Source organism: Hyaena hyaena, unplaced genomic scaffold, assembly GCF_003009895.1.
Source record: "Hyaena hyaena isolate Hyena2069 unplaced genomic scaffold, ASM300989v1 scaffold_731, whole genome shotgun sequence".
Classification (NCBI taxonomy): Eukaryota; Metazoa; Chordata; class Mammalia; order Carnivora; family Hyaenidae; genus Hyaena; species Hyaena hyaena.
In genome coordinates, this window is record NW_024081360.1 from 570,032 (window position 1) to 595,170 (window position 25,139).

General features: G+C 41.0%; 2 protein-coding genes across 8 annotated transcripts in view; one reads left to right on the forward strand and one right to left on the reverse strand.

Annotated features, from left to right (window-relative positions):
- REV1 (REV1 DNA directed polymerase) overlaps nt 1-13,118 on the forward strand; it is a 94,729-nt gene extending 81,611 nt beyond the window's left edge. For all 6 annotated transcript variants that reach the window (XM_039217983.1, XM_039217984.1, XM_039217985.1 and 3 more), the window contains 10 exons: nt 44-216; nt 6,177-6,279; nt 7,345-7,498; nt 7,734-7,936; nt 9,163-9,396; nt 10,607-10,727; nt 11,506-11,726; nt 11,827-11,983; nt 12,261-12,363; nt 12,715-13,118. In XM_039217983.1, the coding sequence (XP_039073914.1) occupies nt 44-216; nt 6,177-6,279; nt 7,345-7,498; nt 7,734-7,936; nt 9,163-9,396; nt 10,607-10,727; nt 11,506-11,726; nt 11,827-11,983; nt 12,261-12,363; nt 12,715-12,826 (1,581 nt within the window). In that variant the 3' untranslated portion in view covers nt 12,827-13,118. The remainder of the gene's footprint in view (nt 1-43; nt 217-6,176; nt 6,280-7,344; nt 7,499-7,733; nt 7,937-9,162; nt 9,397-10,606; nt 10,728-11,505; nt 11,727-11,826; nt 11,984-12,260; nt 12,364-12,714) is intronic.
- A 207-nt stretch (nt 13,119-13,325) lies between these two features.
- EIF5B (eukaryotic translation initiation factor 5B) overlaps nt 13,326-25,139 on the reverse strand; it is a 91,054-nt gene continuing 79,240 nt past the window's right edge. For both annotated transcript variants that reach the window (XM_039217990.1, XM_039217989.1), the window contains exons 15-24: nt 23,688-23,819; nt 23,083-23,265; nt 22,784-22,945; nt 21,044-21,175; nt 19,668-19,799; nt 19,467-19,543; nt 19,195-19,359; nt 17,274-17,412; nt 15,162-15,323; nt 13,326-14,791 (exon numbers count right to left, since the gene is read on the reverse strand). In XM_039217990.1, coding sequence (XP_039073921.1) covers nt 14,684-14,791; nt 15,162-15,323; nt 17,274-17,412; nt 19,195-19,359; nt 19,467-19,543; nt 19,668-19,799; nt 21,044-21,175; nt 22,784-22,945; nt 23,083-23,265; nt 23,688-23,819 — 1,392 coding nt within the window. In that variant the 3' untranslated portion in view covers nt 13,326-14,683. The remainder of the gene's footprint in view (nt 14,792-15,161; nt 15,324-17,273; nt 17,413-19,194; nt 19,360-19,466; nt 19,544-19,667; nt 19,800-21,043; nt 21,176-22,783; nt 22,946-23,082; nt 23,266-23,687; nt 23,820-25,139) is intronic.

Below are 25,139 nucleotides of genomic sequence, written 5' to 3' on the forward strand. Positions count from 1 at the left end.
AAGAAAATAATATGGGAGATCTTCTGTGTTTGTCTCTCCATAGCCAAAGGAAGCAGAAGCTTTTCTTCTGAATCTCTCAGAAGAAATTCAGCGACGACTTGAGGCTGCTGGCATGAAGGGTAAACGCCTGATGCTCAAAATCATGGTACGAAAGCCTGGAGCCCCTGTAGAAACTGCAAAATTTGGAGGCCATGGAATTTGTGATAATATCACCAGGTAAGCTGATCTTTAAAGGAGTTTGGATAATTGATATTTTGGTGCAGGTGATATAATTAATAGAAAATGAAGAAAACCAAGGAAGGGTATGAATAAAGATTTCTGAACTCTGAGGATGTCTGGTACTCTGCAGCGCCTGGCTTCAGCCCAAGGCCATTGCAGCTGTATCACTGCCTTCCAGTTCGGCTTGTCACGTGAACCTTTGTGTCTCACCTTTGGCAGGGTCTTCAGGCTGTTGACTTCACTGCACAGACAGGACAGGGAAAGGCTAAGACCTGCCACTGTGGCGACGGTTGTGGATGGTGACAGGGTCTAGGAGGGGAGGGTCAGTACAGTGATTCAAAAAATGATTTTAATGAGACATTTGCTTTATATAGGGACGTGTAGTTTCTGTTCCTGAAACAATTACTGTAGTCTCTGAAAACTGATAGAAAGCATTTAAAACCCTCTTTTATTAAATGTGAGGGCCACTAATATGAAACTTCCCGTGAAGTTTCATAATATGAAAATACTTGATTTTCGGGCGCCTGGGTGGCTCAGTCGGTTAAGCGTCTGACTTCAGCTCAAGTCATGATCTCACAGTTCGTGGGTTCGAGCCCCATGTCAGCCTCTGTGCGGACAGCTAGCTCAGAGCCTGGAGCCTCTTTAGGATTCTGTGTCTCCCTCCCTCTCTGACCTTCCCCTGCTCACACACTCACTCTCTCTCTCAGAAATAAATAAAACATTATTAAAAAAAAAAAGTATTTTAAGAAAGAAAAGAAAATACTTGATTTTGTATGCCATCTTATAACACATGGTACACTGTGTTTTAATTTTATCTGTCAAATCAACCAAAGGTTTGAGACTTCGGACCATGGAAGCCACACATAAGGGATTGTTTTAAAAAAAAAGGTTTAGTTAAGGATTATTAGTTCATGCCAGCCATGGAAGTTATGTTTGCATGGATGGTGATGTTGCCAGAAGTCACAAGAGGGACCGCCTTCCCTCACAGGCAGCTCCAGCTTTGTCATTCATGCATTTGTTCACCATGAAAACAGGCATTAGAAATTATACTTTAAACAACATGTTTATAAAATACCTTTTTTATGTAGTTGGTAATCTTTATTTTATTTACCTATTTTTAAAAATGCTTACTCGTTATTTTGAGAGACAGCGAGCATGAGCGGGCAGGAGCAGAGAAAGGGAGAATCCCAAGCAGGCTCCACAGTCAGCACGGAGGTTGACACAGGGCTGGAACTCAAAGCATGAGATCATGAGCTGAGCCAAAACCGAGAGTTGGGTGTTTGAGCCACCCAGGCACTCCTGTATTTAACCTATTTTAATCAACATTGTGATGTATCTGTATTTCAGATGCTGTATTAGTTAAATACAGTGTTAGTGGTCATTTCTATAACAAGCTGGTTATGAGGCCCTAACTGTGGAATAGAGTGATCTTTTTCCACATGGTTTCTGTGGGAAAATCAGCTCTAGTTTATTAATACCTTTTCTGGGAATGTAACATAGAACCTGGTTTGAACAAGATACATGGAAAGGATCATCCAAAAACTAAATACTTTTTCTTTGGAAAGAGAAGTGGCAGTAGAGTGTCCTCTTGTCATGTGTGCATTTTTAAATGTCTTCTACTTACTAGCATTGTATGTTTTAGTGCATCAGCAGTACCTGGGGGCTTACTCTGTCTCATCTTAGTAAGAAAGTCAGCCTTCATTTAATCCTTTTTGGAGAATCCAGGTACTCCAAAAATGTAATTGTAACATTAAAAAAACTAGGATTAATTATACTGTACCGCCTGCCTCCCCGGCCCCAGTTGAGGACACTATTCAGCCTTTTTTGGAAGCACATATTTGCTTGCTGTTGTTGGTATTTGTTCCATTTTGTCTTGAACTTAAAATGTTTTATATGAAAATTTTAAACATATTTAAAAGTAGAAATAATAGAACTGTTGTGAACCCATTACCTGATTCCAACAGTTGCTGTCAGCTTCTCTGATAACTATCCTTCCTCCCCTCCTCCCAGTGATTTTGAAGTGAATCTCCTATAGTGTCTCGTTTCTTCCACAGATATTTCAGTGTTTGTCTCTAACAAGGTGAGGACTCTTTGTTTAGTGACCACAGGATAGCCCAGAACCTGCTATGTGGGGGCGCCTGGGTGGCCCAGTCAGTTAAGCATTCGACTTATGCTCAGGTCATGATCTCACAGTTTGTGAGTTCAAGCCCTGTATCTGGCACTGTGCTGACAACTCAGAGCCTGGAGCCTGCTTCAGATTCTGTGTCTCCCTCTCTCTGACATACCCCACTCATGTGCCTGCGTGCTCTCTCTCTCAGAAATAAACATAAGAAAAAATTTTTTTAATGTTTAAAGAATAAACCTGCTGTGTATAGCTGGTAGTAAAGTGTACTTTTACTGTGCCCTTAAAATACTTTGGATAAGATGATAATGAAAAAGAACATATGATGAATCAGAACAAATATAATTTTATAAATGTTACCAACATGCAGATCAGTTGTAAACAATTAACTTAAACTTAACATTTTGGTGGTGTTATAACTGCCTGGGGAAGGCTTTAGGTGAGGGATTATGAAATATTGTAACACTGACCTTATATTTCCTCTAATTTGGGGGTTGACACACTGTTTCTGAGGGCCATATCCACCCTTGGGTCTGTTTTTATGTGGTCTTTGTGAGCCCGGAATGATTCTTCTGTGAAAGTTTGTAAACATTGAAGACTATGTGAGAGGGACCTCAAAGCACAGGTGATCTATTCTCTGGCTGTTTACAGAAACAGGCTGTGGGCATCTGCTGTAGTCCCTGCTGAAGTACTGATGAGCCGAGTTAAGCAGTGGTACTCCACAGTCCATGATTCTGTTACCTCTTATAAGGGACCCTGATCAAAAACTACATGGCAATCATGTGCCTCACAGACTCTGATAGGTTATAATACTGTAAGAGAGCAGACACGTTTTAAATGTCATGCATGTCAAAGAGCCATGTTTATGTAGGTCGAGATCTGTGGCTTGATTATCACAGGAAAAATGTTGTCTTAAGTTTTCCTTTGGGCAACAACTTTTTTCCCCCTTGGAATTCATTGTCTATATATGTTTTTAATTTGAATTTTATGCACACACATAGTCCCTTGCACTACTTCTCTTCCATTGCCTATTGCTGTTTCCCCTGTGTGCTTTCCTTTGCTCCCGGCAGTGTTAATGTTATTGTGACCATGTGCACGCTGTACGTGGAAAATCATATAGTCCAGTGTGACCTCATTCCCTATTTTGTTGAATTTGTTTTTCCTGGAGTTACTGAGCATCTTGTTTTGTTTGTTGGTATTTTTTGTGAATTCGCCATTGAGTTTATCCCCAAATTCCCTCTTAGTGTGTTTCAGTACACCAGTTAATCAGCTGGTTTGATCTTTTTTCTTGGGGCCATCCAGACTGCTAAATGCAGTCTGGGTTAGTTTAAGACCTACTGCAAAGTAGGAGTCATGGGGTGTCCTTTCTCTGATCTGTGTGAGATCCCTGGTCTCCTCTTCCTCATATCTATTGAGAAAGAATTCATTGATGTAAATTCATTTTGAACCGGACTAACCTCATGCTCAGTAGTTTTGTTGACTTACAGGTTGTAACTTCTAGTTAGAAATTATTTCTCATTTAAAGATTCCATTGTCCTCTTTTTTTCATGATTACTCTGGAGAAGTCCAGTGTTCTTCTGATTGCCTATTCTTTACAGATCTGTTCTTTCTGGAACTTAAAGGATTTTCTCTTTTACTCAGGTTCTGAAATTTTATTTGGGCTTTATCCTTGTGCCAGGTACTTTCTCAGTATTAATTTATTATTTCTAGCAACATTTTACATTTCTGAGTATTTTTTTAAATTCTTTGGACATTTAAATATTTATAGCATCTGTTATTTCACAGATGCATTATTATCTTATCTCTAAAATATTCTTCTGTCCTCTTTGTGATTTGTTTCTCCAATTCCTTCTCTTTTGATTGCTTTTATACTGGAGGTTTTCTTCAACTCTGACTTCATGCCCCCCATGAAATCCTTCCATCTCCTGCCTACAGTGGGTGAACACACGTGCAAATGGCAGCCAGCATTCTGGTTCCTCCATAGGCAGAGCAGTCTCAGTGGGAAGAGTGTGGTTTGTTGGTTTTTTTTTTTTTAATTTTTTTTATAGTTTATTTTTGAGACCCGAGAGAGACAGAACATGTGCAAGGGAGGGGAAGAGAGAGAGGGAGACCCAAAATCCGAAGCAAGCTCCAGGCTCTGAGTTGTCAGCACAGAGCCTGATGTGGGGCTCGAACCCACGAACCGCGAGATCATGACCTGAGCCGAAGCCGGAAGCTCAACTGACTGAGCCACCTAGGTGCCCCAGGAGTGTGCTGCTTTTGAGCAAGGTGCCTCCATCTCCCTTTGGCCGTGCATGATGTCCCCTAGCTTGCAGCATCGACATTGGCATGTAGTAAGTCCCACAGAGGAGGGGCAGTCTGTCGGTCTGGTGCATGTGCACATTCTCTTTCCCTTCTTGCCCCTTTCATTGGTAGCTGACACCTCTCATCACTTTCTGAGGTTCTGTAGCATAAATTGGCTTATCTAAAGTTGCCTTGCTTTAAGCACTTAGCAGGCATGGGGCGCCTGGGTGGCTTAGTCAGTTAAGCGTCCGACTTTCGCTTGGGTCATGATCTCGCGGTTCGTGGGTTCAAGCCCCGCGTCGGGCTCTGTGCTGACTGCCAGCTCAGAGCCTGGAGCCTGTTTCAGTCTGTGACTCCCTCTCTCTCTGACCCTCCCCTGCTCACGCTGTCTCTCTCTCTCCTAGAAAAAAATAAAACATTTAAAAAAATAAATAAATAAAATAAAGTCATTTCAAGGGGCACCTGGGTGGCTCCATCAGCTGAGTGTCCGACTTCGGCTCAGGTCATGATCTCATGGCTCGTGAGTTCGGGTCCTGCATCAGGCTTTGTGCTGACAGCTCAGCCTGTTCCATATTCTGTGTCTCCCTCTCTCTCACGCTCTGTTTCTGTCTCTCTCAAAAATAAACATTTAAATAAGAAAATAAAGTCTGATTTCAAGACAATTTAGTGGTGGTCTGGAAATCTATAAACATGGGTTTAAACTACCACGGTCCACTAAAAATCTTTTAAGTTCTTACGTATTTATTTGTGTGAAATACATGTAATTAACAAATCAGTGGAAATAATTTTCCTTAAAAAACTGGTACCTTTCATGGATGTTCATAATGTCCTCATGATACTAAGAAAATAATATAATGAAAATAGTTTTTAGCACCTAATAATGCAGTCTCCTGTAATTCTTTCTGTAATTCTTAAACATCTAAAAGTTGTCTATTCTGGTCCTGCTGGGTTTTAGGGTGCCACCATGTTTCCTTTGTCATTGCTGTTCATGCATTTCTTCATTGATTTCTAGAGCCTCTGAGAAAAAATGGTCATGCACGTAATTCACATGTTGAAATTATGTACTGGCTTTACTTCACACATAATAAAAGTAGAGTCAAAAACTGAAACAGGGAATTTATCTTCCTTTTATACCTCAACATAGTCTTGGAACCTAAAACTTCTCTTGGAATCTAAAACTTCATATTTATATTCATGCTTTAGATGCAAAATAATATTTGTATTTGTATATGCATTAACTAAAATACATCTTTTTCAAAAATGTTTTCCAATTTATTTTTAGTTGGCTAGGTCTTCATTAACCTGTATCTCAAAGTCCCAGTGTTATGTATGGTTATACCGGCTGTCAGTGTAATTGATTTGTTTTTACTGGCTTCCTCGAAGGAGGACTTTCATGTTCATTTTTAAGGATTATCTTTAGTACCTAAACTTTTTTGTAACTTCTTTACAACTTTCCCGCATCTCTTTAAACTGTTCCATACTCATGAGGTACTAAGTGCATATGTATGGACTGTAGCTTTTGTTCCATTAAAGTTAATTCTGTCACTTACAGGACCGTAACTCTTGACCAGGCAACAGATAGTGCAAAGATAATTGGAAAAGCTACACTAAACATGTTTCACACAATGAAACTAAATATATCGGATATGAGAGGGGTAAGTATATAACATTTTAAAATCCTTACTTTCTGTAATGCTTTTCTCACTTAACGCTTGATGTGAGAATGGTCATGGCAGTGGGTAGTGGGTTTATGAGCATATTTTCAGCTCCTTTGATATAATACCAGGAGAAGAGAAACTGAAAACCTTTGGACTTTCTCATCTGACCTGATCTTGTTATTTTTCAAAGAGTCAAATAGGTTCTGAAAGCTGTTTTGTTTTCTGCCTAGAATAATTTTGTATCTTGAATTTTTATTAACCAAGGGCTTATTTTACATATATTATCCTGCTTCCATTTCTCATTCCCGTAGAAGTAGATGGGACTGTGAAGAGTGTGGAACTGCAAATAATTCTTATACCTTTAAGGTCCCTTTTAATCCAAAATTTATTCCGGTGTCTGTTGATGCTCTAGAAGGGAGAATTTATCCCCACAAACATGCCTTTGGGATGGATAGGTGAGAGAATATAAAAAATGTAAAAACCTTAATTTTCTTAAGGATGAACCTTTGTAGGTTTCATTGGTGTGGGTATTGGTGGAAGTATTAAAGAATTACTAAGCCAGACATGATCAAAACTCCCTGAAGTACTGTTACAGTAAGGCTTTATGGTGGTGTGGGGGGCACAGTGCACCCAGAGCACTGCTCATCCCGCCCCCAAGCCCACTCGTTTAAAAAGTTCTTCATTTTAAACAGAAAAATGATAAATGAAGGTTGCAAGTAGACTGCCTCCTATAGCATATTTTTTTAATCTTAAAAACAATTTAGTTGATTAGAACTTCAGTAGGATATATTATAATACTTTTTTTGATTTTTCTGATTTTGAAGACATTACAGTATATCTGGATAGAATTGGATACTCCAAGATTGAGGTGAATAACTGCTTGCTAGCTAGTATAGTTTTTGTAATAAATCATGTAGAAGGCTGTTTGAATACTTTCATTTAGTCTTTTATCATAGAAATAGATCTAGAACATCTTTTTAAAAAGGAATAGCTGAGAATTGTGCTCAGTTGGATTCATATTCTTTAGTTTTCCTGGAAACATATTTTCAACTCTGGTTCTAGGTTGGGATTCACGTGAATCAGTTGGTTCCGACCAACCCAGACCCTTCTGCGTGCCCCAGTCGTCCGTCAGTTCTTTCTGGTGGGTCACACTCTGTCCTGGATCTTTTCCAAGTTCAGAAAGCAAAGAAATCCGCAGAAGAGGAACACAAGGAAGGTCAGTGGTCATCACTGTGGTTTTTGCTTTGGTGCCGCTTTGATCCTTAGGAAGGCTCATTTAATACAACAGTTGTCTGGCATGGCTCTGTGACTTTTTAAAACAAAGGGACATTCTGGATTATAATGAAATCAGTAGTATAGGTTTGTTTTACTTAAAATGGATTAAAGTAATCCATATCATCCTGTCCCTGATGATATGAAGAAGCCACTTTACGTATTTTCTATACTTTCAGTATTTCTGGCTGCTATGGATCTGGAAATATCATCTGCCTCTAGAAACTGCAGTTTCTTGCCGTCTTTTTCTACACATCTGACATCAGGTGTCAATCCTGTTACTAGCAAAGCTGAGTCTTCAGGGAAATGGAATGGTCTGCATTCTCCCATCAGTTTAAAATCAAGACTTAACCTGAGTATAGAGGTTCCATCACCTTCCCAGGTATGTTTTTATAGTTCTGAGTATGATGTAAGTGCAAAAGCAGTTTTAAAGTAGGGATGACATTTTTAGTTAACAGCATAGCCAAGAAGGGGAGAAGGCTACTTATCAGGGTAGATCAGGGGTGGCTCATGGTGTGGTGTTTTTTTGAATTCCACATGAGAAACAATCAGGTTAGGGGAAAGGTGGTGCTTTTGAAAGATCTGCGATTCTTGGAAGTTGTAGAACATGGATGAAAGCCGTTCTACAACTGCCCATCAGTACCCACTTTACCTCTTTGTAGCAGCGGTAATCACAGGGACTCCACTCTATTCAGCAGTATTGCTTTGTGATCATCAGTAGGGGCCCATGTCTGTTTTTCTTGCAGCATTTGCAGGCCGTTCTTGCTGCAGAGTGAATGATTTTCCTAACGTAAGCTAGTAATTCCATTGGTATGGGCTGTAAATGTGGAATACTGTTGGAACTTTTGTTCCTTGGAAGGTTAAGATAGCACTTCAATATATATTGGGAAAGTCCATTTCTCTGCTTCACTGTGTAGTGGGAGGCTGAAGAAAATAGACATGCAAGCTGTGAGGCTGAGAAAGGGACAGCGGTAATCAGCTGGCATTGGGTCCCAGTTGTTGGCAAGTTATCCAAAAATAGTTGTTCCTGGCAAAGTAGATTGGCCTACCCAGCTTATGGGATTTCATTTCTAAATGAAAGTGTACCAATGGGCAGAGGATTCTGGTATGTAGGCCAGAGAAAAGTTAGTTTCTAGAATCCCTTTTTTCTAACTTGCTGTTGTCAGAACTGGAAGTTACTTGTATTTGGGGGCAGATAGTCTCCTGTCTGAAAGGTAAAGTTCTGACCCTGGATTCCATTGTCTCATTCCCAAAATTTGACATACCCCGTAGGCATTGTCCCTGCCCGTGGTGGGGTCTGAGATCCGAGTTTGACAATGGCTTGGTCTGCCCCTATTGCAGTACAGATAAATTGAGTATATTTGGACTGGCCTGATCCAGTGGTACCGCCCGGAGGTGTACGCTGGTCTCTTCAGACTTTACATTACTACTGAGGCCCTAATGGCAAAAGGCCAAAGACATTCCAAAAAATGTGCTGCTTTGAGGGGTCACCTTTCCTAGCCTGCTTCTCTGCACCTCATGTTCATTATCTCAGATGTTCAAATTGAATGGTACATTAACATTCCTACCACTGAGCATGCTTTAACTTCAGACTCCGGTATTTTATAGCTCGATCAGTCTGTTTTAGAAGCACTGCCACCTGATCTCCGGGAACAAGTAGAGCAAGTTTGTGCTGTTCAGCAAGGAGAGCTGCATGGTGACAAAAAGAAAGAGCCAGTAAATGGCTTTAATACAGGAATTTTGCCACAACCTGTTGGAACAGTTTTGTTACAAATACCAGAACCTCAAGAATCTAACAGTGATGCAGGAATTAATGTCATAGCCCTGCCAGCATTTTCACAGGTAAGTTAAATTAGGGACCTTCCACCCTACATATGGTCACCCATCCTATACCAGCTCATTTCCTCTTTTCCTTTGGATCCTAAACTTGTGGTAGCTTACACCATATCCATTGGGGCCCAAGGGACTGGCTCATTTCTACATCACCTAAAGGACACGGACAGCCAAAGGAGGAGGATATGGTATGTAGGTACTTCAAATTTCCACCCAGAAGAAACATATTCTGTCCCTATTTTCTTAGCCAGGAAAGACCACTGGGACACATTTTAAATAACTACACAGAGGCAGGGCGCCTGGGTAGCTCTGTCAGTTAAGAGTTCATGGGGCGCCTGGGTGGCTTAGTCGGTTAAGCGTCCGACTTTCGCTTAGGTCATGATCTCGCGGTTCGTGGGTTCGAGCCCCGCGTCGGGCTCTGTGCTGACTGCCAGCTCAGAGCCTGGAGCCTGTTTCAGTCTGTGACTCCCTCTCTCTCTGACCCTCACCTGCTCATGCTGTCTCTCTCTCTCTCCTAGAAATAAAAAAAAAAAAAAGAGTTCAACTTCAGCTCAGGTCATGATCTCACAGTTCATGAGTTTGAGCCCCATGTCAGGCTCTCTGCTGTCAGTGCAAAGCCCACTTCAGACCCTCTGTCCCACTTTCTCTGCCCGTCCTTCATTCACACTCCATCAAAAATAAGCATTAAAAAAAAAAGCGCTAGGTGGAGATGTACAGTCATAGACTAGAGACCATCTAAGTTTGGTGGTCTGGTTTTTTTTTTTTAAATACCGCACATAAGCCCATTTTCTTAGATTTGCTTCTGGTTTGTTTGTTTCTTTTTGGAGAGCATCTTTTTTTTAAGTTCATTTGAGGGAGGGAGCAAATCTCAAGCAGACCCTGTGCTGTCAGCACTGAGCCCAACACAGGGCTTGATCTCACAACTGGAGCCAAAATCAAGGGTCAGAAGCTCAACTGACTGAGCCACCCAGGCACCCCGCTTCTCATTTTCTAGTGTTGCTTCTTGCCCTGGTGTTTCTGCAGTGGTTTTGGGGTGTTTTTTCTTAAAGTCAGTTCTTAGAATTTTCTTATTCTCATTCTAAAACCTTGTGAGGATTTAATGAGCTTTAATATTGAGGATTCATACAGATCAGAAAAGCAGGATTTGAAAACAAAATCTGTTTTCTGAAAAAACCGAGATGAACTCAGGTTTGACTTTGAACCCTCCCATTTCCACTAGGTGGACCCTGAGGTGTTTGCTGCCCTTCCTGCTGAGCTTCAGAAGGAGCTGAAGGCAGCATATGATCAAAGACAAAGGCAGGGAGAGAATGCCACTTACCAACAGCCGGCTGCTGCATCCGGTAAGTGTGGGAAGGGACATGCAGCACAACTGAAGATGAGAGGAATGAGGTCATTGGTAGGGTATGATTATCGTAGTAGATAATGGCCAGCGTCTAGCTGCTAATCATGTTAAGAGCTCTTTGTATTGGAGCAGGGCAAGTATATGATTGCCGGTAGTGTTGCTCTAGTCCTAGTTGGAGTTGTGCCTGTAACTTCTTAAACAGCTTTACTTTAAAAGTAGTCTGGGGGCACCTGGGTGGTTCAGTCGGTTGAGGATCCGACTCTTGATTTCAGCTCAGGTCATGTTAGGGGTGTGGGATCGAGAGCTACATCAGTGGCTCTGTGCTGAGCTCTGTGCTGAGCATGGAGCCTGCTTAGGATTCTCTCCCCCTGTACTGCTCACACTCATAAATGAATACAATGAAGGAGTGAATGAATTTATTTCAGACTAACAGATCAGAGTATAGGTTTAAACCTGAAAATCTGAATGAAGGGTTTTGAACATGCATTCCAATAATGTCTGAACTGTTGGATTTTCTTTTAACCTTCTATAGATAAGCAGTGCCCAAAAGATCAGCTTTTTAGTGCCACAAAGAAAGTGGGCACAGATTGGGGGGGGGGTGTGTCTTAGAGCCTGCGCTTTCATCCAGTTACTGCCTCCAATACGATCTTGGTAAGAGGCCAGTGTCGGTGTGTGTGCGTGCACACATGCAGCGGTTATATTTAAGAGGAAGAAAAAGATCACATGGTACTCTCCAGACATAATTTGTTGAATATATCATGTTAATACTCCTTTAGTGCCAAAGAATCCATTACATCAGCTAAAACCAGCAGCAGTGAAAGAAAAGAAACGAAACAAGAAAAAAAATCCCGTCAGTTCTCCAAAAAAGATTCAGAGCCCTTTGAAAAACAAGTTGCTTAATAGTCCTGTGAAAACTCTGCCAGGGGCCTCTGGGAGTCCCCAGAAGTTGATCGATGGGTTTCTGAAACACGAAGGTCTTGCTTCTGAGAAACCTCCGGTAATATTTTTCATGCTGTTTAAACTTTGACATTTATCAGATCTTAATGTACTTGATATTATGTAAATATAGCATTGTTTGTCATTTGTTCTCTTAACAGGGAGAACTCTCTGCTTCCACTTCAGGTGTGCCAGGCCCTTCTGGTTTGCAGCCTGAGCCATCTGGCCATGTGAGACCCCCAGCACCCAACCTAGCAGGAGCTGTCGAATTCAGTGATGTGAAGACCTTGCTCAAAGAGTGGATAACTACCATTTCAGGTGGGCTTGACTGACATGAGGTGGCCACAGACTGAGAAGAAGTGGTTCTAAGATTTTAGTACATGAACAGACTCAACTGTTATAATGTAACTCCTTTTTCTAAATCTGGTGGGCCAAAACCCGCCACCTTCTAACCTTGGACTCTCTGGGGCTGACTTTGAAAAGCTCCGTACTATAGACCACTGATTGGATGTATAGAAGTCAGGGTAGTTGTAGAGATGCAGGTCTCCTTCATGCAAAGAGGCTGCTCCTTACTGGAGGTTTTTTTCCCTTCTAGATCCAATGGAGGAAGACATCCTGCAAGTTGTGAAATACTGTACTGACCTAATAGAGGAAAAAGATTTGGAAAAACTGGATCTCGTCATAAAGTATATGAAAAGGTAAGTATTCAAAATTTTTATCCAAAGGACAAAACGGGGCATCTGACACAGCTTATTTAAGGTGAGGCATAGAGCAAGTTTGACACATGTGGGCAATCAGTTAACTGAAGAGTTAGTGAAAAGGGGGTAATGTTTATTTTGAATCCCAAGCAACTGCCAGGAGAGAGGAGATTGTTCCTCTCGCAATTTATATAGTTTAAGACCATACTAAGTACTTTGAAGTGTTCTAGGGTCTGGGCCAAAGTTGATTGTTACCTAAAAATGTTTAAAGCCCTAAGGAGATGTTAAACTGATTTCTTGGGTGGAGGAGTCAGTCTTTTTACTTAAAGTTTTCTCTTAACCCACCTTTAGGTTGATGCAGCAGTCGGTGGAATCGGTTTGGAATATGGCATTTGACTTTATTCTTGACAATGTTCAGGTGGTTTTACAACAGACTTATGGAAGCACATTAAAAGTAACATAAATATTACCAGGGAGCCTGGTGCTCTCCGCTAGCTGTGCCATAAGTGCTTGTGAGGTATTTGCAAAGTGCATGATAGTAATGCTCTGAGTTTTTATAATTTTAAATTTCTTTTTAAGCAAGTGTTTTGTACATTTCTTTTCAATAAGTGCCAAATTTGTCAGTATTGCATGTAAATAATTGTGTTCTTTTACTGTAGCATAGATTCTATTTACAAAATGTTTGTTTATAAAGTTTTATGGATTTTTACAGTGAAGTGTTTACAGTTGTTTAATAAAGAACTGTATGTATATTTTGTACAGGCTCCTTTTTGTGAATCCTTTAGGAAGCAAATCCTGAACTGTTTATTGTGTTTAAAGGCTGAGAAACCTACAGGCCGGACTGTTAGAGGCTCCATGCTAAGCTCTGAAATTCCCGAGAGGTCCCAGACTGGGATTCTACTTGTTCCGGGTAAAGCTTCTAAATAATCTTACCACTTTGTCCCCAAGCATGACCACAGGACCATGTTAAGAAAACCTTCTTTACTTCTTCCAAGTGGAGGGATTTACATATTTTAAATTAGAACACACACATAATTGAGTATTAAGCTTTTCCTGGGAAAATTATGTCCCACAGATGGCTCAGCGGTGGTGTCTCCACCTCTGTCATCCCTAGAGAAACTTCAGTAGTATTGAAGAATTACAGATTTTTCAAATGTATATAAAGTATTTTTCTATGCTATGATAGTTATGCTATGCTGTAATACTTCAAAAATAGTTCGTAAATCTATGCCAGTGAACACTCGGGAGTATTTTCTTTAAACACACACCCCACATTGACTTTAACACTGTGCTCTCTCTCTATATAAATAAGTCATCAGATAGTAGAGATCTGTTAGAAGAAATAATCTCACACGAACAGATTTCTTATAATGGGTAAAGGAATAGATCTTCACGTGGACTTCCCACATTCTAAAATCCAGTAACTGATAAGAACAAATCATGACACCTCTCTGTAACAACTTAGAAACACTAAGCCCAAATAGCTCCCTACTTGATTGATATATCAGGAAATGTACGCATGATAGAATTTTTATATATCAATCTTGGTTCTAGTGTGTCTTAGAAAACCCTAACGTTAGCATGTGCTGGTACACACAAGGTAGTACACCAAAGCTGAAGACTCACTCATGGAGAGAAGCTACACTAGCATGGAAGCCTAACGGAGCTCACTGGTGGATGTCTGTCTGTTTTCTTTATTGGTAGTTGAGAATTGTGCTGATTACAGTGGACTCTCAGGACTATACAAGCAGTAAATAGCAGCCAGCTAGGCTTTACACCATGGTTTCACACAAAGCAGATAAAGAAATAGCAGAGTGCCTAATTTTCTGTTTTAAAAAATTCCTAAGGGCATATGGCAGAAGAATGCTGGGGGAAAAAAAATCACTGTGGGAAGATAGATAGATAGGCATAAATAAAGTATTTCTTACATCAAAAGAGTCCCAAGAATCACAAAATCTGCAGAAGCTTAGTTAATCAAATACTGCAGTACTGATTTAATCAGTATAAAATTGAAAGAGCTTTAGATCGGTAATAAAAATCCAAATTTGGGTTAGGGCAAACTTTAAAACAGCAGCCAGTAGAGGGTTGGGAAAGGAGTGGGCAGGTGAACAGGCACATTGGAACTGTGGGGACATGTAATCGACCACTGTCAAACCAGTGTAAGTTTCTTGGTTTCTCATGGAAAACATTTTATACACCTATTTTTTTCCTTCCAAACTTAAGTTCTTCAGTGTCCAGGTATATCCGTTCCATTTGTTTGTCTTGTTTTTCTTGGTGGTATTTATGACATTTAGTCCAATTCCTGCCCCATGTGGAAAAATTAGATGATTTCAAATACTTTCTTCAGCTCCACAATAAGCTGCCAGTCACTCTTCTGCATCTCATCTCTGAACCAGTCTTTGAGGGCATCGATGGACTGCCGGCTAATCTGCAAGCCCGAGGCACAAACAGGGTCAACAACAGTACAACCACCACCACGTGCCCAAAAAAAGCACACGTCCTAAGGCTGACACCAGCTAGTAGGTTTCATTAAAAAGAAACCTTGGCCAAAATAACAAACGCCGTACCTGTCTGCCTTTCAGAGTAGTAAGTCTCTGCAAGCCCTAGCAGTCACTGTCTGTTAGGAGGCCCCTTCCTCAACACAGAGAAGGCCACAGAGCTCATGCCCTGATGGAGGATCCAGTCCCGTCGGACTCTAAAGTTCAAACTTCCAGCCCTCAGAGCTACCGTGTAAAGGTAACCAGAGAAGAGTTGACGCTCACTTTCTCTAAAATAGGCCACCTCTATGAGACACTTACCTTACTGACAAGAATGTCTGTGGCTTCAAAATGTCTTCCATACATTTTGGGAGATTCACCAGGGATAGGTTCTATTTTGACACAGACTTCTTGTCCTTTTTTTGCAACATCCACTTGTTTATGGTTTATTTCAATACTTGTTACTATTCCAATGTCAACAAACTGTAAAATAAGAACTGCAATTATATAAGCAGAGGAATCATGCCAGTCACAGGCGCTGCAGCCTGGACAGCTGAAATAAAAGCTGGAGCAGGAGAGCCAGCTTAAGAGCCTTGGCTCTGTGACCCTTCATCCCTCATCGCAGTATGTTTCACTGGTAAACTAGGGATGATACCACCACAACCCCTGTGCCCTTCACAAAACGGCTGTAGAGACAAAAGGAGATCATTCATATGCTTCAAGTTGCCCCATCTATCCAATGTGATTTCAGTATTTCTGCTCTACCCTTTCTCAGAACAATGACCATAGAAGAGAAATGGCAGGCCTAAAACTTCTGAATCAGGAATGAGTTGGGAGTGGTCGGTACGGTGAGCAAGAGGATTATGGCAGAGCAGCAGCCAAGGATACATCTTGTGGGGCGTGTAGGCCGAGGTTCGAGCTTGGCATTTCATTCTGAGCACCCTGATCTCAGTTATAGTTCAGGAGAACACCACTCTGCTGCCTGCTTAGGAACCTGAGACAGAGGAGAGTAAGTGAAAGTGTGTGGTGTGGTTAAGTGAAGAGTTCGGTGTGGCCAAAGCCACAGAGGAGATAATCACTGCAAATAAATGTCCTACCTCAATCCACTGAACTGGTATGAAATCAACAACTAGAAGCAACAAGTCCTAGTGCTCAGATGGCTTCTAAGTGCCATCTCCCACAAAAGGAACCAGGTCTGGGGCAGGGAAAGTACTAGATGAGCCTAGAGCATCTGCTCCAGGAAGGAAGAAAATGGTCTGCAGTAGCTACCTCCAATGGGCTCCTCCTACTGACCAGAATGGACAAATGGGGGTATCAAAAATATTGGTAATGGATTAGAACACCAAATTTTTAAAAAAGTGAATTGTGTAGAAGATACTGTAAAGCTCAGGGGAGAGAAACGTTCTTTACAGAAGTGGTGGGGGGATCAAAGTTTTACAAACCAACTACTAAATCTGTAGGAGTAAAGGTTGTTGAAACACGCTCTTCACAGGTACCCAAAGCGCCCCAGAGATTACTTAATAATCAAAAAGACAGAAAGACGTGCTCCTAATGGCCATCCTCAGCCAAAGCACTTTACTCAGTAAATGAAGGTGGCATTGCCACTGTAAGGAAACCTGTGTTGTGAGGCTCGGGGCACACGGGAGCATCTGTGCATGCAGTATCTGCTCTAGTGACTGTAACTTCGTCTGAAGAGGAAAAAACCGACAAATCCAAGTCGAGAAATGATCTGCAAAAGAACTGGGCTCTCCGAAAGGATGGGGGGCTGTTTCTAGTGAAACTAAAACCCGTAATAAATGCAGTGCACCTTGAAGGAATCCTGGAGGTCAGCAGATGGCATTATTAAAGACACTTGGGACAGGGCACCTGGGGGGCTCGTTCAGTCAAGTGGTTGATTCTTGATTTCAGCTCAAGCCATGACTGCATGGTTTATGAGATAGAGCCCCGCGCTGGGCTCTGTGCGGATGGAAGGAGACCGCTTGGGATTCTCTCCCTCCGCCCCTCCCTGACTCATGCACATGCAAGGCACATGCACTCTCTCTCAATAATGAAAAAAGGCACTCAGGACAACTGGTGAAATGTGAATGAGGACTATAAATTACAGGACATTATTGAGTTATTCTTAATTTTTCTTAGGTATGATGCTAATGTAGGGGAAAGAAATGTGGCTGTTTATTACTCTGTTTTTTATTTTCCTCCAGGCTTGAAACTTCAAAAAATTTTCAAAAGGGCAGTGAGTTAAAGCACCTTGCAACTTTCATTTGCTGAAGCACCCGAGATACCTGGTGCTAAGAATTAACACTAACTAAGGAACACTTGTAGTTGAGGGATAAATCACAGAAGGTGATAAGCTCTTCTGCTTGCCGTCACCACCCCTGGCCTCCCCATTTTACTGCTTTTGAGAGACCACACATGATTTGAACGAGAACTTACATTTTTGCTAGGGACGCACATAGGTGTCCCCTGTTTCACCTGACCTGCTTCCACAGTCACTCCCATCACTATTGGGTCTCGAGAATTAAAAATATACTGGGGTAGGATTTTCATCTTGCAGGGAAATACTGCTATGTGCCTAAAAGAAAAAAAACAAAAAGATTTTTGAAGCTGACCGAAATCTCAACTTAAACCTAAAAAACAAATATGAATATGAGGCTTCCTCTGTCGGATAAAAGCAACACTCCCAGGTGGTGCCAGAAGAGCAGGAAGGTCGCTCCAGAAGGACCTTGGTGGTGTCCATTACCGTCCATCTCGCGTCCTGGGTGCATCATCCCCTTGCCATCCTCTTCCCCCTCCCCCCCTCCGTGCTGTCACTTCCCAAGTCTTGAAGAGGCTGCATCACAGGGGCACGCAAAGTCCCTGCCCCAAAATTTAGATGGGAGTGGAGAACCTCGACAGGACCCATGGTCAGGCACATGGGCAGTCGGCTCTGGGGACCACACAGGCATCAAACCAGCCACCTCTCCACCGTGTTCCCAAATCAGGTGATCCAAAAGGCCACTATCATGCATGAGCTTCAAGTGCTTTCACAGTGTACAGCTAGTAGTCTTTTTAATTTTAAGGGAACATATCCCAGTCTAAATCCCAGTACTCACCTGGCAGTTCACTTTAAAAGTGTGCCCCAAATTGAGCCATCACTCCCTGTGGTCTGAGCCATCCTCAGGTCTTACCTGGCATACTGGGAGCCTGACAAGACTCCTCACTGCCTCCCTACAATCCTCCGCAGGGCCTACGCAGTCCCACAAATTCTCTGACCTCATCTCCCGTTCTCTGTCAGATTCGATGTAGCTGCCCTTCTGCAGACAACTTCTGCTTGGACCCGGAGGCTCAGATCGTTCCCTTCAGAGCTCTGAACAGGAAACCCTATGGAGGAAAGCTGTCCCAACCACACTGCTTGTCATGGCTCTTCCTCCTGATTTAGGCCTTCCCTGCTCTGTTCTGCTTTTCAGTACTTCACCCTACTTCTTGTGGGTTCACTGCCTGTCTCCCATGAGCTACAAGAGGGAACGTGGTCAAGGTCACCTCTGAGTCCTCAATCACCTGCAGCAATGCCACCTACAGAGGGCAAGCTATGAGGTCGGAGGAACAAGCTCTCCTCCCATGGAACACCTTGCCTCATTTCATTTCTGCACCTCCTATGTTCTAATTTTGTTCCTTCCTTCCCATGTAATCCCAGATAAGGAACTCCAGCAAGGTAATTTTAGCAACTGCCTAGTCAATTAATGAGACCCAGTCCTGCCAATTTAAAAATTAAAAAATAAAAGGCTACACAGAGGATCGGTTAACACTGCTAGAATGCCTCAGATGGGCAGAATTTATGGTTTATAACACATAATTTCAGGATGCAGCCCCTTCTAGATGAGCAAATGCCATGCTTCCACTGTCCACACACGTTTCTGATGATACAGGTATCCCCTACATTTTGAAAGTTCAGATGACACCACTTTGCTTTTATAAAGACCTACGTTAGTACCTGCTTTTCCTAACCAAGAGAGAAAGATTTTTGCTTTTATGAAAAGGAGAAAAGTTTAACATTTGTTTTGCACCCCAGAGTAGCCCCACCAAACTTCTTCCCAAGAACCACACTCCACATCTCAGCAGCATGCCACCAGGGCTGTGAGCGATGTCTGTGAGCATCTGGATCTCATTTCGGTTTTATCGGTTATCAAGATGTGTCCTAAGGTATCAGAAGGGAGTGCTCAGAAAACTTTCCATATAAATTAATGGTTAACTGCTTCTTCACTGTATGCCATTTTGGCTTACAGGAGGTTTTGCAGGAATGCTCTGCTTTCAGATAGTGGCAGAAACCTGTATTTGGCAATTCAAAAACCCAAAGTAAGTAAAATCACCAACTTACTTAAATTCTTCTTGTTTCTGTTTCTTGTAGTCTTGTCTATATTTCGTAAAGGCATCAAATAAATGATAAATAATTTCTGCACTAAAAATTCTAACTCCTAAACTATCAGCCATTTCTTGTGCATCCCGTTCAATTCTCACATCAAAGGCCAAAATCACTGCATACCTGAAAGGTTCAAACACAATAAAGATCATTCGGTGAAAGAGTATGTCACAAAGGACAGGTTGAAGAAAATAGGCAATATGAAAGCCTTCACAGTAGAAATTACTTACTGAGGATCATGTTCCAACATCACTGAAGCCTTCATAACATCTTTTTTATGGACTGGACCAATGTTAATTCCTGCATACTGTAGAAAGGGAGTTTCTAAGCTTAATGGCCTATGTCAGGTTAAAAAAAAAACAAAACAAAAAACCCAGCACTACAAACCATGACTACCACGGACTCCTGGAGAGTCAGGTAGGATTACTTACGGGCACTTCTGATGTTTTCAGAAATTCAAGTAGAGCTTCCAAAGATCCCAGTGTAGATGCCTGGACATAGACTCCTTTTTCTTCCAACTTGATAGCATTTAGCGTCTGCTTCAACTCATGGATCAACTCATCCTTGAAAAGAAATTAGATTTGACAAGTTTGTAAATACATCTCTATCAGCAGCAGCTTACAATTAGACTGTATTTCTCTTCTTAATTAAGTATTCACCTGATAATATGAAAGCAAGACTAAGAAAAAGTAAGGCATAGCAGAACCTGTAGTGGAATGAAGGGGAATCCGGGCCCGTATCAGTGAGATGTATCCCACACTTCATCTGTCTTAGATTTACTAATGTTGAGATCTATTTAACCTCTCTTCTGCTTGGCAAGTAAAGTAGATGGGTGAGCAGAATGAAATGAGTCTTTTCAAAGTTAAAAAGCATTACATAAATGTAATGTGTTGTGCTAGCCTAAAGGGTCTCCTTGACTGCCTTAAGCCTCAATTGAAATACCCTAACCTCAGAATCCTTTTCCTCAGTCACTGCTCCTTTAGGGATGAAGACATTTTCCCCAGAAATAACTACAACAGCTATGACCATGCCATTAAGGATGCAAAGGTCCATGATGTAGTTGGGACTGGCCAAAGAGGGATGCCTGCCCTGTTCTCACTGGCCCTAAGGTGGCCCATTCCTTGATGGTGGTGACCTGGTGCTCCTGAAGAGTAACAGTGATCTCAGCATACTAGATGAGCCATGTGCTCGGAACAGTGCCATCTTCTCTCTGGCAAGTGAGTATGACTTTGTAGAACTATGCTGGACTTCAATGGACATCTGCTCCTTCAGACAGGCAGACAAGCTTTAAAAGGACTTCAAGATTTTCTGAGTTCTGTTTGCATACTCTGTTATCTAAAGTTTATTTATTTTTGAGGGAGGGGCAGAGAGAGAGAGAGAGAGAGAGAGAGACACTACCAAGCAGGCTCTGCACTGTCAGAGTAAAGCCCAACGGAGGACTCAAACTTGTGAACCGCAAGATCATGACCCCAAATCCAGAACTGGATGCTCAACCGAATGAGCCACCCGGGCACCCTTGCATATTCTGATCTCTAAAAACATGAACGGCTTCTAGCTTTTGTGTCATTTTTAATTTAAATAAATGTGTATCTTAAAACTCTAGTCTATATAATATTACTTACGCTCACTCACAGGGCGGTGCCAACTGAAGTAATCTAAAAGCATCAACTGTTTGCTATGAGCCACCAGGTAAGGCTTCACCACAGAGACACAGGTGCCCACTTCATTAATCATTACCAGCATGTGCCCTGCTGATACACCAGCAGAACTCTTGGAGTTTAAGGGGGGAAAAAAAAAGGTAACTTACTTTAAGAACTGGGATTTCATCTTCTTTGTAAGCCACCAGGAGGGGTAAACCAGCCAATGTCTTCTCTAGGTCTTTTCCAAGAATCTTCACCCCCTGAGCTGCTTCTACTTCTTTATGCTTTTCATACTGGTTCTACAGAGATCAAAACAGTTGTTACCACATTTATTTCAAAGTGGTTCACAGCAGGAGATGATGTGAGAGAGAGTATTTTCATGACTTTGGTGTAGGGAAATTTTTCTTAAAGTAGACATAAAAAGCAATACACATAAAAGATTGATATCAAGATCAAAATTAAACACTTCTGTTTTGTAAGATTCCACAGAAAAGGTAAAAAGACAAGTCACAGAGTAGAAGATGCTGCAATACATACAGGCCACTAAGAGACTAGTGTCCTACGTAGACGATACCCATGACCATGTAACAAAGACAGACAATGCTGGAACACAGGGACATTTCACAAAGGAGTGATTTAAATAGCTAATAAACATACAAAATAATAGCCAACCATATTTCAATCAGGCAAGTACCACATGAAACGACAATGTGCCACCAGATGGGAAAATTTTTTAAATCTGACAGCATCAAAGAGCTGACAAGATGTGACATAATGAAAATTCTAATACACTGCAGTTGAAAGTATAACTTGTTAGACTCACTGTGGACAACAATGTGGCCTTATCCAGTAAAAGTGGAGCTAAGCATTAAGTGAGGACTCAGCAATTCACTCCCAGGCATATACCCTGGAGAAACCTGTGCAACTACACCAAGAGATAATACAAGAACATTCGTAGCAACGACAGTGCTAGTAATAACAAAAATTTTAAAACTGCAGATAGCCTACACTTTCCATCGATAGGAGATCACATAAACCATGATATATTCATTCAGTAGAATACTACACAACCACTATGTGCAACAATATGTATTAATCTTAAAAGAAAAGTACTTTTTGACCAAAAGAAGCCAGATAAAAAGGAATGGAAAATGACTCTAAGTATATAAAGTCCATACAGATTTTTGAGAAGTGCACACTCAGGTATTATTATTTTTTTTTTTTTATGTTTTTTTATTTATTTCTAGGAGAGAGAGAGAGACAGCATGAGCAGGGGAGGGTCAGAGAGAGAGGGAGTCACAGACTGAAACAGGCTCCAGGCTCTGAGCTGGCAGTCAGCACAGAGCCCGACGCGGGGCTCGAACCCGCAAACCGCGAGATCATGACCTAAGCGAAAGTCGAACGCTTAACCGACTAAGCCACCCTGGCGCCCCTCAGGTATTATTTTTTTTAAAGCATGTTAATTACTATCATAAAAATGGAAGCAGTTAATTTTTAGAAATGTGGGGCGGGGAGCTAACATCAGTAAGAAGCACACAGGCTTCCGGGATGTCAACAATGTTCTGATTCTTTGCTTCCTAAAAATTTGTTAAACTTGTCTTCTATGCTTTGTGTAATTTTCTGTATTTATGTTTTATTTCACAATAAAAAATGTTAATAAGAAACTACTTATCAGTTTAGAACCAAAATAATATACTTCAGTTTTCATGGAAAGCTTAGGTGGCAAGTAAGATACTGCACACATCTCCACTCTGACGGATGATCCTTCCTATATGAAGACATTTAAAATAAGATGAGGAGTGAGGGCATATTAAGCCAACCAACTCTCGAAGTGAAGAAGTGACCTCAGCAGAACTTATACACACTGTACATGTCCCCATGTGTCAACACTTACCACCCAGGCTTACCTTCACCCGTAATTCCTTCATAGGAGGAGGTAACAGGAGGCCTCGAATCTGAGTTACAATGGGTCCTTCTACTCCAGGAACGATAATTGTATCTCCTTCCTTCAAACGCCCATTGATCAGTATCACATCTATTGTGGTGCCCATTCCTGGGAGAGCCTTAACCTAGGAGACATAATTGCAAAGGGAGTGAATGTATGCTGCTGCACTATATTGACTGAATCTACAAGTAGGAATCATCCCCACCCAAGACCTCAATGTTAAAAACAAAAGGGAAAATAAACTGAAAAGCTGATCATTACCTCCATAACCTGTGCTCTCAGCTCCTCACAATGTGCAAGTCTCTTGCTCAACATGGTCTGAGTTAACTCGACAAGAAGGTAGATCAAACTTCCCATACCATCACCAGTATGTGCAGAGGTAGGTACCAAGGACACAAAAGTACGGGGATCCTTGTTCTCATAAAACAAAGCTGCATTCAAACCCTAGAGACATAAAAAGCAAAATCATCCAAAAGGCCAAACTGGACATAAGTATCCAGAACAGCATGACTGACTAGACAATTGATAAGCAAATGGCTCATCTTTCTGAAACTCCTCAAAAACACTCAAGATCCTGTATAACTTGTAGGTATTAGTTATATCACAGAAAAGTAGTTGCTTTCCCAGTCAACTTTATTTTTAAAATTTAAACATTCAGACTTTACAAAGACAGATCTTTGAAATATCAGCTTTCTAATTTAAAAAGAAAAAGTGATAAATGAAAAGAATGGAGATCACTGCTTGCCATTGATAGGGGAACAGAACCAGTATTAGTGAAAATGCTGGCCTTATTATAAGGACAATATAACAAAAGGAAAAATATTCTATAATACAGGCTCTTCATTAAGAAGAGGAAGTTTTCTTACCTGCTGTGCAAATTCCACAATAATAGCCTTTGCTCGCTCCTCAAACTCATCTTTTGTATTCTTTTTCTGCTTCTTTAAAGTAGCAGCCACATCAGAGTCAGGGCTCTTTTTCCAATCATACAACCTATCAATCTGGACAAATATTTTTCATAAGAAACACCTTAAAAACATTCAGAATGCTCAGGAACTTAATTAAGGTTAAACTTCCTAAAAATTCCTAGTGTATAATATACATATTAAGAAGAGTGTGAACTACTTCAATATTTTACCAAGAAGCCCATAGAACCTGCTTAATTGCAGCCCATTTTTATTTATTTTCTTTTTTAATGTTTGCTTATTTTTGAGAGAGAAAGAGAGCATGAGTGGAGGAGGGGCAGCGAGCCAAAGGGAGACACAGAATCTGAAGCAGGTTCCAGGCTCGGAGCACAGAACCTGATGCAGAGCTCAGGCTCACAAACCGTGAGATCGTGACCTGACCTGAGGTCAGATGCTTAACCAATTTAGCCACCCAGGCGCCCTTAACTGCAGCCCTTTTTAAACTAGAAACTTCAGAGGTAACACACTGCCCATCAGCCCCCAAACCAGATCATGAGAGGCTGCCGTTTGTTTGCAAAAGATGAGATCCTAGAATCATCCTAGGACGATTAGTGTATGTTGTTGTAATTCCAAAATGGTTTTATTTAGGAAACAAAAATAAGAAATACAGCAAGTATCATTACCAGGAAAATTACAGCCAAAAAAAAGAAAAAAGAAAAAAGAAAAAATTACGTCCCATCTCAGAAAACAGTCCATTTTAATTATTTTATTGCTCACATTAGATTTACTCTGTTAAATAAATTATGCATTTTCTTTCACTTTTCAAAAGCGTGAAAAATGGGTATAGAGAGGAAAACTATTTAATAGGAAAAACAAACAAAAATCAAACCAAAGTAGGATAAACATCAATCATAGAAAATCTCACAGATGAACCCTTAAAAGGAAAAGTTCTTGAAACCAATCAAAGAAAATAAAGGACTAAGAAGGAAATGAAGGACTATTAGACATTAAATCCATAAAGCAATAATGATGAAGGGAAAAAATATTGTTAAAGCCTAGAATTCCATGTCAAGTAAAAATATTCAGAAAATAATTTGATCTAAATGATAATAAAAGTACAACATATCTAAGGAGTGTTTTTAACAGTGAGCTAAACAAAACCCTCAAATATTTCTATCAGACAAGAAAAAATATCTGAAATCAGAACAGGAAGAGAACATGAAAACCAAAGCAGAAAGAAGCAAATGATAAAATTAACACTGGAAATCAATGAGATATAAAACAAACAGTAGAAAATATCAATAAAACAAAGAGCTGGTTCTCTGAAACACAGATTTCCATACTGATACGATACAAATACCTAAATAACCTGGACCTGCCTAAGATTCTATGCAGATGTGGCTTCCTGGTGAATTC